The 17,751-nt window shown below is 35.4% G+C and overlaps 1 protein-coding gene and 1 long non-coding RNA gene across 2 annotated transcripts; both read right to left on the bottom strand.

The window, feature by feature from the left end:
• Positions 1-11,127: 11,127 nt before the first annotated feature.
• LOC143349144 (uncharacterized) lies at positions 11,128-11,795 on the bottom strand. Its single transcript, XR_013080869.1, has 3 exons — positions 11,473-11,795; positions 11,309-11,391; positions 11,128-11,216 (listed from the first exon to the last, which is right to left on the bottom strand). It is a non-coding gene; the product is annotated as an uncharacterized LOC143349144 (long non-coding RNA).
• Positions 11,796-14,044: 2,249 nt separating this feature from the next.
• On the bottom strand, positions 14,045-17,292 carry Lost (methenyltetrahydrofolate synthase domain-containing protein lost). Its single transcript, XM_076779873.1, has 5 exons — positions 17,139-17,292; positions 16,449-16,834; positions 16,018-16,364; positions 15,535-15,781; positions 14,045-15,468 (listed from the first exon to the last, which is right to left on the bottom strand). The coding sequence occupies exons 1-5, from the start codon at positions 17,155-17,157 to the stop codon at positions 15,082-15,084; spliced, it is 1,386 nt and encodes a 461-aa protein (XP_076635988.1). The 5' UTR covers positions 17,158-17,292; the 3' UTR covers positions 14,045-15,081.
• Positions 17,293-17,751: the final 459 nt, after the last annotated feature.

Below are 17,751 nucleotides of genomic sequence, written 5' to 3'. Positions count from 1 at the left end.
TTCGTTTGAGCAATCTGTACCAGACCATTTTAAGAAACGTGGAAACTTTTATCGATAGCAATGAATATGACGACAATTCAGTCTTTGAAAAATTCTACAAATGTAATTGTTTCCGAATAAACATTTCGTAAAGCTTGTATCAGAGCATCTTTATTAACCTTTAACGTTTCGAATCTTCTACAGTTTGATCTAACGATAGTACCGACAATGAGACGTGTTTAAATACTATCGATACGTCAGAAATTGATTCCCTTGCATTGAATGGAACGATTACGTAACGATTTGACACTCGTTGAGGCACGAGAATGTATCGATACGTATCAATTACAGTCCAGAACAAACACCAAAAAATAACGAATATCGATGCTCAAGGCAAATTGTCCAAACGAGAGTAATAAAATTGCGTTTGAATAATTAATCGTTAAATTTAAACGAAACCTTCCCTCGAAATACTACTCGATATAGATATGGAAGTTGCAAAATTGAATTTTGGCCAAGAAATAACGCACTTTGGACCATCGTGGAGCACCTCGAACGATGATCATAAATTATGCGCTTTGAATTACGACAGCCAGGCCGAACATCGGGCGGTTAAGACCCATATTCGCTTTAATGTACACCGATGCACGATATGCCAGGGTGTACTCGTTGTTCGTAGATCATTATCGTGTTCTAATGGGGTTCTATTAGCGTCGAAGACGTCGCGAAACACGCTCGACGTCTATTTTCCATCGACGAGACACGATCCGATAGATAACGCGAGATACCACTTCTCGAGAACGATGCAATTTTAATTGCCTACCGCGCGAGAATACGTAACAGAAGCTGCCCTTTAATCGCCAATTCTTTCTCCCTCGTTTGATCGATACCCAACAGATACGAATTAAACAAATTCGAAGACGGAGAATATTCGAGGATAAAATTGAAAATAAATTAACGAAACGTAGCTCCCCCGAGAGGTCCATTAATATTCATTGACGATTAAAACATAAATTTTCGATTCTGTAATCTTCGTCGAATAGGACATGATAAATGAAAGCGTGGGAAAGTTGCTTATTAAGTCGAACTGTTACGCGTATGAAAAAACGCAATTAAGATTCTGACGACGATCTTAGACCCCTCGTTTAACCCAAATTCTAAGTGGACGATATATTTTACACGAAACAATGTCCAAACACGCACGAGGGACGTACGTTTTAACCTACTAGTAACTAAAAATAATTTTTTTAGAACGATTTGAAATTTTTTAATTTTGTCGAAAAATTTTACACATTTTCGAATTTTTTTCTCGAAACTGAGTAGGATTTCTATTGACCAAAAATGCTTGCAATTGACGCAATTACTAGAGATAGTTTCTTTCGAAATCGATCTCGTTCCATGCTTCGATCACCACTGTTTCATCGATTGAAACACGTGATCGGCCGTGCAGTTGGACCCAAAGATCTAACCACCTTCTTTTGGTAGCTCGATCGAGGGAAAATGGTTCTTCGCTGGAAGATGTGGAGATTCACACGCACACCTTCCAGCGGAAGTCGACCTTGTCTCAGGTACTCTCTCTTATGCCAGACAGCCTAAGTCGGATCCTTCGGGCTACCGGCGGGGTGCTTTGGGGAAATGGAGACCTCGATTCAGGGTTGCAGTATCCGTTTTCCTATAGAGATCGAGCTATCAAGGGCAGTCGATTCGATCCAAAGATCAAATGCATGGTTCAGCCCGTGTCGCGACGCGTATTTCCCAATTTTGTTCCTTTTTGTTTGATCAAAATTGCTTGGCGGAACTAAACTAGGGAGATCGAAGGAACTTGGATTCCTTCTATCTTCTGAGTTTAGAAATCTAAGAATGTGAAAAGGAGATCGATGGAAACTTAGGTTCCATCTACCTTCTTTCGGGTCTCCACTCGCAGCAATCTCCTCGTGGTGAGACCCGGTAATCAGTACTACCCACGATGAAGAGTTCTTCTTCGTGGGTAACACCGAGCTAATAACTGCGAATAAAACATTGTTACTTAAAATATAAGAATAAATTATACTTTCTAAAGTTTTCTAAGATCTAAGAGTGTACAGACCTTGAACGCTGTAACGAAATTAGTAGATTACTCTTATAAGAGAACATACCAAAGTGTCGAGCGTCGATTTAATAAAATTTGTCGACTGACGCTTCGGTATCTTCTATCGCTAGTGGGATGAACGCTATCGCTGTACCATGAGTGTCTTATAACATAAGATACTCTCCTCCAAAGTGGAACAAAATGTTAAAAAGATCATGCATCAAATTGTAAGGGGATCCTCGTAAGAAGGCTGTAATCTTCGTAATGGTTTTAATGGGTCGATTAATGGCTAGCTTATGGTCACTGGTGGTCAACAGTGAGGTTGACATTAAGGTCAGCGGTCCAGTGAAGATCCAGAAAGAGTCAAAGAGATGGGAACAATCGAAATAGCATTCTTCTCTAACGGTTCTTATCTCCTCACATTGACACTGTCTCCCCACTCTTCGACTTCCCCACTTGAAGACTACCGCTGGACAAATTCTTCAGTACCCCTGGAGCATCCAGGGGACTCGGGTCTCGCGGGCCTACGTCAGGCCATTCGTGGAGTGCTGACCACTGGGGGGACCAGGACTGACCAGGAGTGACCAGGAGTGACCACTACTGACCAGAGCTGACCACTACTGACCAGTGCTGACCAGTGGAGATCCGACGACTGACCACTACTGACCACTACTGACCAGTGCCGGACCGTGATGACCACTGGTAAGACCTATTTAAAATTACTCCCCCCACTTCTATATTGTCGTTTGACACCAATTCAACGTTATGGAACTGTTCAACGCTTTTGCTAAATTACGAATCGTTTCTTATGTTACAGTTGGACCTCTGGTGCTGGTTCCTTGGTAATGGTAACTAATGCTCAACAAGTAGTAAGCCCACTTTACTTATTTCTATTATTATCACAGAATTGACCAGTTTATTTTATTTGTTTGGTCATAATTCTGTGTTGTTTTACTGTCCGGTTTTATCTGGTTACTATGTGTTCCTCCTCTATGTCTACTTCTGACTTATTTTATGAATTGACATAATTGTGTTGGATCATGTACCATTTTTGTTTGTATATTATTTTATGTATTTTGTCTGTATATTATTTTATGTATTTTGTTTGTATATTATTTCATGAATTTCGATGTCACTAATTAGAATAAGATTTCTATTCTTATTCTATTTGGCTAAGATATTTTGTTTGATTCTTGGGTATTTTCATTCTTTCATTTCAACGTTGGATTTTCAATTCTGCGTTGGATTTTCAATCTTTATTTCTGTTCGTCTTTGAAATTTGTATGGTTCTTGAGATAATTTTGGTAATCATTCGCTATTTAACTTCGACTTTATACTCTCGTTACGCAAGTATAAGTAGAATACTTTGTTCCTAACATGCGTAAATTTTGTACATTTCCTTAGGTAGGTCTAGCATCGAGAATCTTATAGATTCTCACTTTTAGGTACATCGCTTCGTCTAGTTTGCATGGTAGTTATTAAATTTCCTTTCGTATGTCACTAATATGGTTATCAATTTTAGTTTCAGGTTATTCGCAGGGACATCGAGGGAGTACGCCACATCCGCCGAGGGACATTTAATTCCAAGTCGATTAGATTTAAGCTTCGTCGCGAATCTTAAAATTAACGTCGAAGATTTCTTTATTGTACATATGTCCGCGATCTACCAAGCAATTATTCAATAAGTAGCTTCTCGTTCTCTCGTTCCCTCGTTCGTAGCTTCGGTCACCGCTGTTTCATCGATTGAAACATGTGATCGGCCGTGTATCTGGTCCGAAAGATCTAATCGCCTTCCCTTGGTAAGCTTGATTGAGGGAAAACGGCACTTCGCTGGAAGGTGTGGAGTTTCCGTATTCTGCGGAAACGCATACCTTCCAGCGGAAGTCGACCCTGTCTCAGGTACTCTCTCTTTGTCAGACAGCCTAAGTCGGGTCCTTCGGGCTCCCGGCGGGTTGCGTTGGAGAAATGGAGACCTCGATTCGGGGTTGCAGTTCTCTGTTTTCTTGTTGAGATCGAGTTAGCAAGGGCAGTAGGTTCGATCCTCGGATCAGCTGCACGGTTCAGCATCGCGTCGCGTCGCGTCGTGTATCCTACGATTTAGCTTCATCCCTCTTTTTAATCACATAATTGCTTGGTAGAATTAACATCCAAGGAACTTTGTTTCCTTCTATCGTCCGAATTTTAGCTTCAACTTGACCAGACTCGAGCTTCGACGTTAATTTTAAGTCCCTATTGTATGCGTCTCCCAATATTGCCAAGTAATTATTTAACAAGTAGCTTCTCTCGACTCGTTCTCTCGTTTCTCGCTTCGATCACCACTGTTTCGTTGAACGAAACATGTGATCGGCCGTCCAGTTTGTCCGAAAGATCTAGTCGCCTGCCAATGATAGATCGATTTCTAGAAATAGAAATCAATCTACCAAGGGTAGTGTTGATTCGATCCGAAGATCTGCTGCACGGTTCAGCATCGCGTCGCGTCGCGTCTCCAACAATTTAGCTTCATCCCTTTTTAAACAAAATAATTACTTGGCATGACTAATCTAGTTTCTAAGGATGTAAAAGGGAGATCGATGGAACTTGGATTCCATCTATCTCCCTTTGGGTCTCCACTCGCAGCAACCTCCTCGTGGTGAGACCTGGGTAATATTGTTTAACGTTTAATTAATAATCGTATCACTCTTAGCCGGGTAATGCAATTATTAATTAAAAACTAAATAATATTAGCGAATTGGCTGCGATCCGCTTTGCATAGGTCATCATAAATGTAGAGCTTCTTCGCTAGATTAGTTTAGATTCACATTGATTCATCAAAGATTCTAAAGTATTGTCAGAGACGAGATATGCGAGTAGATCTTTCACCTAATGTATTTTTTCGGTCCATTTTTATGGGGTCTCGAAACCCCATTACCATTTTCGTGCTATTTGTAATAGTACCAACAGATTTAGAAATGAATTTCAATGCCTGCATAGTCAACTCACATGTATTTATGCACACACTACAGCTGTCAGCCCATCGATACTAATTCAGTGAATAGTTTGTCAACTGACCACCATCCATGAGAAGAGGCCGCTAAAACCACCCCTGAATTTTCAGGTCGGTATGGCAGTCAGATTGGGCCACTTTCAGTCCATAAGGTGTAAGGTCTGTTCGTATACATCGTCTGTGGTAACATGAACTCGATCCATGTTACCGACCGCAAAATGATCCGTAAATCATTCGTGTCCATTGTTAGAGAATTCTGTGTAAAAATTAATACTACTTATATTAATAAAATTGCGAACAAAGCATAGGGCAAACTGAACACATTCGAAGGAACCTTCAAAGATTCTAGTGACTGTAGAAAACCTCCTTACCATTTCAACGCTATTGATTTAGCGTGGAATAAGAATTCAACGCTGTTCACGGTGAGAAATAAAACTAAGTATGCCGAGAGAACCAACATGAAAGTGATCCAAACCTAAATCGATCTATATTCGACGAGTGTATCGAAATTTTTATGAGAACTAAGTAAACAATGAAATGCTTTTGCTATTGTTACGACAAATGGAACAGTTTCAGAAGAACACATGTGAAACTATACGAGGACGATCGCAGCCATTAGCTCATTTTATTTGCTATGTAATTAATAACTCTATTAATTACATACTAAATAATAATGACCCAGGTCTCACCGCGAGGAGGTTGCTGCGAATGGAGACCCACCCTAGCCTCGCCCCAACCACCCTCCTTTGGCGAGGAATCCTAACTATCTTCGTCCAGAGAAACTAGCAATAGAGGAAGAGTTCTCGAAAGAACTGCTCGAAGAAAGAGACCAAAAACTAGCAAAATACATGCGTGGCAATCCACCACATGTTTCCTAAGAACGAAATTGAAATGTGCAACTGCACGAACAAACTCTGACTGATACAGAGATGAAAAATCTAACAGAATGTTGATACATGCGTGACAATTCACCACATGTTTTCTAAGAACGAAATGGAAATGTGCAACTGCACGTACGAACACTGACATGTATTAACATGAATTGGTGTCTAATAAGACACTGATGAACCACGTACAAATCTGCAACTGCACCTATGAACCTTACTTACTAAAATATTAATACGTAACTTAATATTAATCATAAGACGCCGTTCTTACAATAAATGTACGCTCGCGTATCTTACAATCGAAGTATTTATAATCACGTAATTGTAATTTATAGTTAATTCTAACGCAATCTGCAGATATAATCTTCCTGATGATGTCTTTGTCAATCCCACGATGCATTTCTAAAATAGAACTCACATACTATAAATATGTATAATTGATACGAAATAAAGAAATATGAAGAGATATTTTCTTCTTGAAGATTTTCTATTGATCCCACGATGTTTACCTGAAACATAAATTCAGACGATAAATAAAATTGTATGCAACAAGTGTTTCCCTAAAAACGATCAAATTCGAGTCCATGTACCACTTCCAATTTCATTCTGCGATGCTTATGTACTCTGTAAAAAGAACTTGTACAAATGATTAGTAGCTGAAATAAAAATATATTAGTCCACACGGAAAATAATAATAATGTAGTATCAAAATAAGATCACGTTCATTGATTATAGTAAAATTGATATTATGAAATTAATTTTTGAACAATTAAAGAATTTTCATTTTATTAAATGCGTGAATTAAAACGTATATATTGCAATTATTATATTTTGCTCTATTGAATACAAGATTTGATTCATACTAAAAAAGCAATAACGAATATAGATGTCGATTCTACGCGGAAATAAACTCTCAATACGAAATATCGAATTGCAATTTGCATACCCTTTTGATGTAAGCATTTTATTTTCCATTAATTGAAAGAATGATCGCGAACAAACTTTAATCAATGCAAAGAATTCCGAAAATTTATAAAAAAATCCACTATTTATAAATAAATATTGCAACCGGAAAGGTTACTATACCCCGCAAAAATAAATGGCTCTAATAATAAATAATTACTGATATATATTGCAATCGTGAATTCAATCTATGACCAATTTAATTATAAAAGAGCATTTTTAAATAGATCACAAATCTGTGATAGAGATCTATGAATACATGAAAATTATAAATTCATAAAAATTACAAATTTGTACACGTTATGCAAGATGAAACATTTGATCTGTATAAAATAGTAATTTCGAGCAGTATTTCCATTGATAAATATATAAAAAAAATATATTTTACATAGAATAAATTGTCCACTTATAAATTCAAAGCAACACGTGAGTGGACCATTCTTTTTATCGCAACGCTAATTTATTAAGTACAAAAGTATACGCGAGTGGTGCTTATTATTCGCAAAATAAACCACAAAGGGTTGTTTTATTAATTATATCGCGTGCACCCATATTCAATAATACGCAACACTAATTTTAATAATTTCGTTGAGCCTTTTGAGGCTTTGTCGAATAATAGCTGCGTCTTGATTCTGCAGCAGTGGCCAGCGTCATTTTTTGGGCAATGTATCGCAACACTACTTAATAAATAACGCGATAAATCATGATCGCAACTCTAATTTATAATAGAAAAATTCCAAACGCGATTTGTAAGAGTAAAAGTAACCGCGAATGGTAATTATTCGCAACACTACCCTGAAAAGCAAACGCGAAAAATAGTAATTCGCAACACTAAGACCAAACCGATCAGTGACAATCGCAACGCTATTTTTAAATAACGATAAAAGCAATCGCGTATAGAATTCGCAACACTGCCCTGAAAAGGAAACGCGAAAAATAGTAATTCGCAACTCTACAGACAAACGCGATTATTGTATATTTTTCGCAACTCTATTTTTAATGAAAATATTATATATGTCTCGCAACGCTAATAAAAAATCGCGTTTTGCCCAAAAATGCTGGTTCTGGTGCTGGTGTCTTCCGTGGTAGGTACATGTATGAAATAAACTAACTACGTCAAACTACTACTAACTACAGTACAGTGGCACTTGGGATGAAGCTAGATATTTAAAATAACGCAACACTAAGGGGCAAACAACGCGATAAATCAACAATCGCAACGCTAATTTATAATAGAAAAATTCCAAACGCGATTTATGAGAATAAAAGCAACCGCGAATGCTGATTATTCGCAACGCTACCCTGAAAAGCAAACGCGAAAAATAGTAATTCGCAACTCTAATAGCAATCGCGTTTATCAATAATTCGCAACGCTATTTTTAAAGCAAACTCCCGGTTCCTAGGTTTGCATTAAAACAATCGCGAATCGTCTTTATTCGCAACACTAACATATCAACGCGATAAATATTTATTCGCAACTCTACGTGCAAACGCGAACATTTTATTATTATTCGCAACTCTAACTTGAATGATGGGTTAATTGTACATGTAAATATACATGTACTGGCCACAAAATAATCTAACTACTTCTATTACTACAATTGGGGAAGAATTTGGGCATTCAAAGTATCGCAACGCTAAAAAAATCGCACGATAAATAGAAATCGCAACGCTAATTTATAATATAAAAATAGCAAACGCGGTTGATATTCATTATATGTATAAAAGAGTAAAAAAGCAACGCGGATCGTGATTGTTCGCAACGCTACCCTGAAAAGTAAACGCGAAAAATAGTAATTCGCAACGCTAAGACCAAACCGATCAGTGACAATCGCAACGCTATTTTTAAATAACAATAAAAGCAATCGCGTATAGAATTCGCAACACTACTCTGAAAAGGAAACGCGAAAAATAGTAATTCGCAACTCTGCAGACAAACGCGATTATTGTATGTACGCAACTCTATGTTGAATAAGAAAAATTATTAACACATTGACTGCCATGTTTGAAGAAATTATATCATGAAAAATATAAATTGAATATATTCAATGATGCATATGTTATTTTATTATTCTATTATAAATATTAGAACTCGTTCAAAGTATTATTAAAAAATAAATGTAAGTTTGAGATGGCAGTAAATGTGTTAATATTCATACTGAAATCGCGAGTAGGCTTGATGGCTGGCATGTATGGTGCAATCATGTACAAAGTACATGCATACGTGAGCCAGAGAAACTAACTACAAAACTACTGACGAGATAGAGTGACAATGTAGTAATAGGAATGACTCTCCATCCTCATCCGAAGATGAAGATGAATAGCCATTTGTTGCAGCCCACTCTTGAGACAGTTTGTCAGGGCCTCTTCAACTCCTCGAGTCTTTTCTTTCTTCGGCGGTCCTGCCGATGTCTGAAACTTACTTAAGACTTGGCTCGAGATTTCGTGCAATACGCAGTCTTCCAACAATATACGAATTGTTGGTCGAGCATACGTGGTTGAATCTCGAGCGGGACGAGCGTTTCGTAAGGGACCTAACCACGATCGCGAACGCGAGAGAGCGACTTTGAGAGTCGCGCGATTCGAGGAGTCGAAAATAAAGCTAAAACAAATAGCATAAACTGTTTGAATCAGCAAGATTTCTACTCTCGAAATCGTAACTACAGGAACAGGACTGCCACGCGAAAACGCGCCTACCCGAATTGCTAATGTGGACAGTCCTGACCTGGCCCTACCTACTTAGATTAAGCACACACACACATCAGAGAAGTTACCTACCTACCTGACCCTATATTTAAAAAATTGCAAAACTCATTCTCTCAAACAAACACTCCACGGTTCTCATTCTTAATGTCCGGGCGCGACCTAAACTAGAGGGGACTCCCCGGGGTTCCCCCGACACCCGGACATTGCAAACATTCACACTCTAAATGTACGTACCATTTCCTGAAATCGACTGACAAAGACTAGAGACCATTGCGTATTTTTATTATATATAAAAACATTTATATGGAACGTTTTAATTTATTTATTTAATTCATTTAACGTTTAATAGTATTAAGATTGTAAATCTATTAAGCATTCGATGATACTTTTATAAATGCAATACTGACAATTATCATTGCAACTGATAAAAATCTATTCTTAGCAAATTCTGTATAAATATTATAATTACAAAAATTTCTGAAACGACGCACTTCCCACAACCTAACCACACACACATAAGTGGAAAGTACACCGTGCACGATACACTAGCCAATGTCAGTCGTCAATATATTATTATAAATTGTTATAAACTAAGTCATCGTGCCCGTTGCCTTCGCTCGTGCAAATAGCACCTGAGCATGTGCATGAACTTGGGCAACGAACACGGAAAGAATAATCTGAAAATCCTGACTAGAAAAAATTGTTAATTAAATATAGCAAAGCGGTAATTTTTATTTAATTTTTAATCAAAAAGATTCAACTTTTATATCAAATATATCAACAACACAATACATTAATATTGAAAAATATTATTCAAAACAAACTATTAGAATTGAAATTTAATTATCTGAAGCAAAAGACTTTATTTAAGGTTTTATGATAATTTACATTAAAATTGAATTAATTTATTTGAAAATTGAAATATATTATTGAAATAAGTTTAATAAATCATTATATAAAAAATTCAACAATCCATGGTTGATTCTATTGTCAAAGTAAATTTTTAATAAGATGAAACTAGTATACAATACATGTTACTTTGACTCAAAAATCGACCAGTCGCGAAATGTCTTCTTGCACGTAAAATACATCATATGATGTATTAATTAAGGAAATGATCAATATTTAAAAATTATATTAATGTTATTAAAATTATTGTATGTTATAGAAATTGATATTTATATTATGCTCCATCATATATTCTATTGAATCATATAACTCATATAAAGTTAATAAAAACATTTCATATATTTTATAAAAACTGTTTTATATATTTTTATACAAATTTTATAATAATCATACTGTCTAATATTTGTGACTTTAAAAAACGCGAGTGCAAGAAGACCCTAGCCTACACTAAAAAAATATAACAATTGGTGTTACTACTCATGGGTATTTTCAATACCCATGGTCACTTAACTCGTCACAGAAAGCAAGTATACAACCGGTCACCCGTGCTGATTCGGATCTTTCATCCTACAACATGGTTGGGGACCAGAGGAATAAAAATCACATGCAACTCACCAATGATGAACTTGTACCTCTGCAATGACTGCATAAGAGCGTTGCTGTCCAGGGGAAGTCATCCATCAGTCAGCATGGTCCTGCTGGTTAGGTTCAGGTCCAGACACTGTAAGAAGAATGCAAGAAAACAATTAGAATATATTGTTTAAATTATAGAGATTTTTAATTCAAAATTTCAAACTATAAATTTATACTTACATTGTTCGCTCATGGTCCAGCACCTGATACCCCCTGGGTACTGCTGCTGGATTCCAGGATCAGGTTTGGAAACTGAAAAGAGACTGCAAAAAAACAATTAAAATCTATTGTTAAAACTATAGAGATTTTTAATTACAAATTTAAAAGTATAAATCTATACCTACATTGTTTGCTTGTGAAGCATTGCCCAATACTCCTCTTCGGTGATGCACTGACTCTAGTACCGGTAACGAAATTTTAATTTCAAAGGGAAAAATTGGTTAAGTTTATTGGGAGGAATAAAGCTACATTACCGCGACCGAAGATTGAAATCGGCGATCAAATGACTCTATTTTCGCGACTATAAAACAAAAAGAGCCACGATGCTCTAGAAATAATTTAAAATTGCGTGAGAAACACTGATTCTATTGTCGCGTTTGCCTAACATATAAAGGACTATTTACAGAGGGTCATTTTGCCCTGAAAAACAAACTGTTGCTACGAACAATCACCGAAGCTACCAGCCGCATTGCGCGCGGCCAACAAATTTCCTGAAAATAAGTGGGAGAGGACACAAAAAATATGCAAGAAGCACACCTGTGCTTTCCTATAGTTTTTTCTTACTTAATTTAGTAACTATTAATGGAAATACTGCTATTTGTTTAAAATAATACATGTAGTACCTTCTAATTGTAGTAGATCGTAAAGATAAAAGTTACATTTTCTCAACAATTGTAAATTTGAATGATAAAATATTATTAATGAAGGCAATTATAAAATAATTGCTCGATTTAAAAATATTATATATCAGTGTTTTATTACTAGAGTCATCAGCATGATACTATTAACTGAATTATATTGTAATATATATTTCAATTTTTATAAATATTCTGAAATGTGCAACAATTAAAGTCTGTTATTTACTTGTATCTGCATGGCATGTAATAATTACGTAATTTCTACGTTCTATACAACTTACATGGAAAATTGTATGCGAATGCAATTGCAACGATTCATAGCGAGATTTGTAAAAAACCCATAAGTATTTGATATCGGAAATATGTAATCGCGATCAAAATGCAATAAAATACGTCAATAAATTCTCATTTACTTTGCCACTTAATCGAAATTGATTGTAAACCAAATTAAAAAATTATTTATTATTTATCCTCAACACTGACACATCATGCTTCTGACATATAATAGCTCGATAAGAAGATAAAAATGGCACTTATTATATGTATATTAAATCTTACTAATCCTTGGTAGACCATTTCAAATTGGCGCTATTTCGATGTTTCCAAGTGTAGTGGCGTCGATTGCGTGCCAACAGCTTGCCTCGTGTTTAAATTCCAATGTGAAATTGCTACAAAAATAATCATAATTGAATAATTGATGTACAAGATACATAATTTAGATTAGAAAAATATAATAAGTCGACGCCGGTTAGACATCGAAGAAAACGTGCGAAATACGATTCAATTTTCGTTACAATTACGACTCAATTTGTACTAGAAATGTATTAATTCTAAACGAAAGCACTGTCAGAGAGTAAATGCGAATAGTAATTACGATAAAATACCGAAAGTTTAAAAATACGTACATACCTTCTTGGCCTCGAAACGCCGACACGTCTTTGCACGTCTAAACAGGTCTGAACACGTTTTGCAAATGGCGGCCACTCACTGGAATGGAGGGGGGAGCTCCGATGCCTCGCGGCAAACTAACAGAACAAAGTAAAAATGCATTAAAGTACATGAACAATTATTATAATACATGATTAAATGCAAGCTGTATTGCAAGTGATCGTAATTAAAACGCGAGTAGTTATGAGGAAGGATCAACAGGTTAGAAATACGCACCTTATTAATCACAAAATGCCGACACGTCTTACCACGTTAACTATCAGAGGACCAATGACGAGGGGCGACCCCTCGCGGTCGCGGTACCCAGTAACGCTCGCGATTCGTGAGTTACGCGGGGAGGGGGGAGCTACGATATATCGCGAAGCTTGTATTTCAAAAAGGAATAGGGACACCTCACGTAGAAACAACGGATACAAAGAAAAAAAGAACAAAAACGTACCAGACTAACGTAAATACCTTTACTTTAGAATCATATTGATGAATGACGATATAACGTGTAAATTAAATATTACTGACCACGTTAAAAATCAGCCTTACAGCGCTCTCTGTGTTCAAAGACAATAACTCTGAGAATTATCATCGATGATAACTCAATCATCGACGTTGGTAACGTCAATAATGTTTTAATCAACAATTGTTTATGCATTTTAAAGTCGTATGATTCTAAAGTCAAGATATTTTTATAGTACTCAAATTAATTATGAACTATATGATGTATTGAAGCCTGATTCTCAAAATTAGGATCTGAAAAAGCAAACGAGAAAAGTTCTTATCGTTTGCAACTCTAACTAAATAAAGGAACGCAATTTGCTGCCCGCAAACGACGCGATTATTTTTCTTTTATGAAAATTAAGCTGGACAACGAAAAATCGCGAGAAGAATTCTATTTTACATATACAATTATGGTGCAGAACGATAACGGTCTATGCCGTCTGTTTTAATGCGAACAGGATACGATGGAGGAGCAAAGGGATGTTTCAAGTCACGAACACAGAAACTTTTGGGAATTTTTTAACGTTTTCTTGGAAAACAAGAATTCATCGAAGTGTGAATTTATCGATATTAAGGATTTAGCCAATGGAAACGAGAATATCATACTATTATAGAATATTTTTCCTGTTCGATAATAATTATATTAATAATTTAATTTAATTTTTCTCAATATACAGGAATAACCTATTAATGTACAAAAGTAATGCAAGCTTCACTGTCGATATTATTGATACAAGGACCAAATTATATAATTAGTGAGAGGTACAATAAATCGAAACAATAACAGCTGCATTAATAACAAAACCAACGGCAACGATGTTTAAAGTAATAACCATCTATCTTTATACTATAAGAATGATAAGTTGCATCATTAATATCACAAAAGTATTGCCATTTCTTAGTTAGCACATGAATTACAACTATAAACCGTTTTAGCATGAAAATAGAATAGATTTTATATCTCTATCTATCTTCTGCAAAAATATTCTTCGAAAAAAATAATATATCCGATGTTGGTTTACTCTCGTACACTATGATTATTATTTTTCGATTTGACTAAACTATCATCAGTCTGTAATGTCCGATAAGCGTTATCAATTGCTAGATATGCATCTTGCACGGCCCTTTAATTTTCACAATAATAGACCATCCAAGAAATTATTTAAATTCATTTACCCTTATCATTAAATATTTGTTTAGTGATCACAGTAGATAATAAAAAATATAATATTGTCATGAGTTCGTTAATCGACCATAAATAATTCATATACAATTCGTAACGAATAGTATTCGATTAGTAATTTTAATTTGATATCAATGCAACGCGAGTTAGTCTTTTCAGAAGGAAATGGTAATGTTCTGGTATAAACTGTCGAATACCTCTTATGAATTAAATACCTTAACTTACTATACGTACTTTTATATACAATAGACAATTACTTTGTGCTGGTATCTACACGAATTGCATCATGAATTACTTATAAAGCTTTGCTCTAAAAACGTTATAAATAACCGCTGATTCAAGAAACTTAACAATCTCGATCGAAAGAATCTTATCTATGAAAAAATACCTAACAACAAGCGGTAGAAATTATATAATTATTTAAATAACACGTATTGCTTTAAACAGTTATACATATTCCGACATGCACCCGTTTAAACGGAAGTCACGTCTATGACTTCAATTCTAGATATCGGTTTACCGGGTTCTACTATTATAAAATCGTTTTCGTTTCCGTCAGACTCACCAATACGAAGCTTCTGCAAATTTGCCATTATAGAATCAACTTGTATCGGTTGTTCCCGTGAACTATTTTTCTTCTTAAGCTTATTAAAATGTAGATAGCAAATGCCGCGGCAACCTTGCCACGTTATCTCGTTAGGTTTAACTCCGCGCTCTGATAAAGCATTCTTTAAATCGCGTATTCTCGTGCCAGATGAAATGTTCGATAACTTTAAAGAAAACTCAGTTTGTGATTTAGACTTTGGTTTCGGATTTCTACGACGTTGTTGTACACTTTTATCATCGTTCTTAAGTTTCTCCTGAAATAATAAAATAATAGCAAGTACATAAATACGCATAAATCAGATTTCTTTTTACTTACTTACTTTTCCGTCATTAAGAGGTAAATTATTGTCGCCTTCTGCCCTAAATTTATTGTATATACGTCTTTTTGGAAAATGTGTTTTTACCGCTTTCTCTTTCTCTCCTTCTTCGCAACTATCGTTACTGACAGAGACACTTTTCCTTGGCCTTATGCATTTCTTACTCTTCAAATAATTACGGAGACTCGTGTAAAGTTCCTTTATTTCAATATCGGAATCCTCCTCTTTCAAAGTAACAATTTTGCCATCTCTGATACAAAGTGCAACAGTCTAATATATTTATGTATATCAGCCAGCTTATGCACGGTGTTTCAGAAATACATGTGAATAATTAAGGAGTTGAATCTACACACGAGCATGTGTTGAGACACGCGGTGGACATTTCGAACGTTTTTACTATTTTAACGCGTGGGTACAGCTCCTTAAGCATTTACGTGTATTTCTGAAAAACACTCTGTATAATATAAATTGAATTTGAGTGCATACTTCTCATCCATCTCTTTCAGCTGCTGTAATATCTGCATAGTTTTAAATCTCCTTTCGCTAAGCATATGCCATATAATACCAGTAGGTTTTCTTAATCTTGGATTCACTCTTATTACTTGAGTAGGCGTAACAATTATATCTACAGGTACATCGTATTCTTTGAACAATTGGGGTGGAAGACTATCAAAAACTTGAGAATCGTGCACAGTTGTGATAACTGTAGTATCTTGTGTGACAGCACCCATCCTCATCATCATAGCAAACTCCAAATCTGCGAATCCTTTACCTTTACCGAGTCTATATCCATCGCGACTAATGCATACAGACCCCAACACCACGAGATCTATCTGAAAGAAACTCAAAATAATGTACAACTAAATAAAAACTAACATAAATGATGCCAAAACATTATAATAACAAACAACATATACCTTTATGTTAGAGTCTACTCCAAGTGGTTTACCAACTTCTGTCATACCATAAATTTTAGACCAAGTTCTCAATTTGTTCTTTGTAGCACCAGCAACTGGTGTAATGTGAAGAAACAGGCCTCTGGCAGATCTCAGCCTTGGAATTGGAACCAATATTTCCTTATTAGACTCCAATGCCAAGAATCTCACAGGTTCTTGCGGCTTGTCTGGATTTATCTTTATAATTCTTGCCTTTTTGAACTCATTCAGCTCTGCTAAACGCATTGCTGCTTCTGCTGCACCTTTAAAATTTGGTATACGGTTGTACACGGTTAAAGGAAAATTGACTAATTCATTCTCCATCAAGTAGTCCCATATTTTCTGACGAAAACTATGCTTTGTCACCTCTGAAAACAAAAGAGAAAACACATGAGAACAAAATATATTCTTATTTGCTGTTATTCTTCCAAATGTTGACATAACATTAATTGTTTCTTTTATGACTCATCAATGTGTCATATTTTTTTAGTATTTTCAAGATCATTTAATACTATTGTTAATAACACGACATAATGTTAAAATATTTATTTATAACTGACGACGAAATTTTGCAATAACGTGCATTATAATAAAATTTGTCATGAGTAAATACTCAAAGCCACAAATGCACGTGCAATGAACGAATGTTTACAATGCCTTAGTATTACTTACGCAATGGTTTCTCGTTCATTTTTATCGAATATTTAAATTATCTTGGCTAAAATATACTATCTATATAAGTTATAATAAAATCAGAAGAGACTGTTTATGAAATCCTATTTTACAAAAATAGATTATGTGATTTATCACCGATCCTCTTTAGATTTATTTCTATTACTATGCAAAACCACGCCGGTAAACTTGGTGTAATAAAAGCCTCTAGAACTTTGCATATTTATAATGTCACGGTTTATTAGAAAATATCCGATAAATAATCAATGAACACGCATATGTCGATCACAATACAGGTTTTGTATATTTTTTAAGCGATATAAAATATGTTGACGCATTCAATAGTCCTCCATCTGATCACAGGAGCTTCAGATAATATAGAGAAGCAACCACCATTTTTTAATATTTTTTTCGCGTCTCTTATTTTCTACAATTTGTATTTTCAAGAGAAAAATCTACAAAAATTCCATGATATCTGCCTCGACAACTAAAATGCCTCTGATTTTGTTCAAAATTTGTCAAACAATAAGATAAAAGAAATTGGCCAAAAACGTAATTTTCAATTGTTCTCTAATCACCCCCAAATCGAGATACAAAGTTAAAACTTGACAAA

The sequence above is a fragment of the Colletes latitarsis genome, chromosome 12 (assembly GCF_051014445.1).
Source record: "Colletes latitarsis isolate SP2378_abdomen chromosome 12, iyColLati1, whole genome shotgun sequence".
NCBI classification, from domain to species: Eukaryota; Metazoa; Arthropoda; class Insecta; order Hymenoptera; family Colletidae; genus Colletes; species Colletes latitarsis.
The sequence above is the reverse complement of the archived record's forward strand: the minus strand, read 5'-3'. Positions and strand labels throughout refer to the sequence as shown.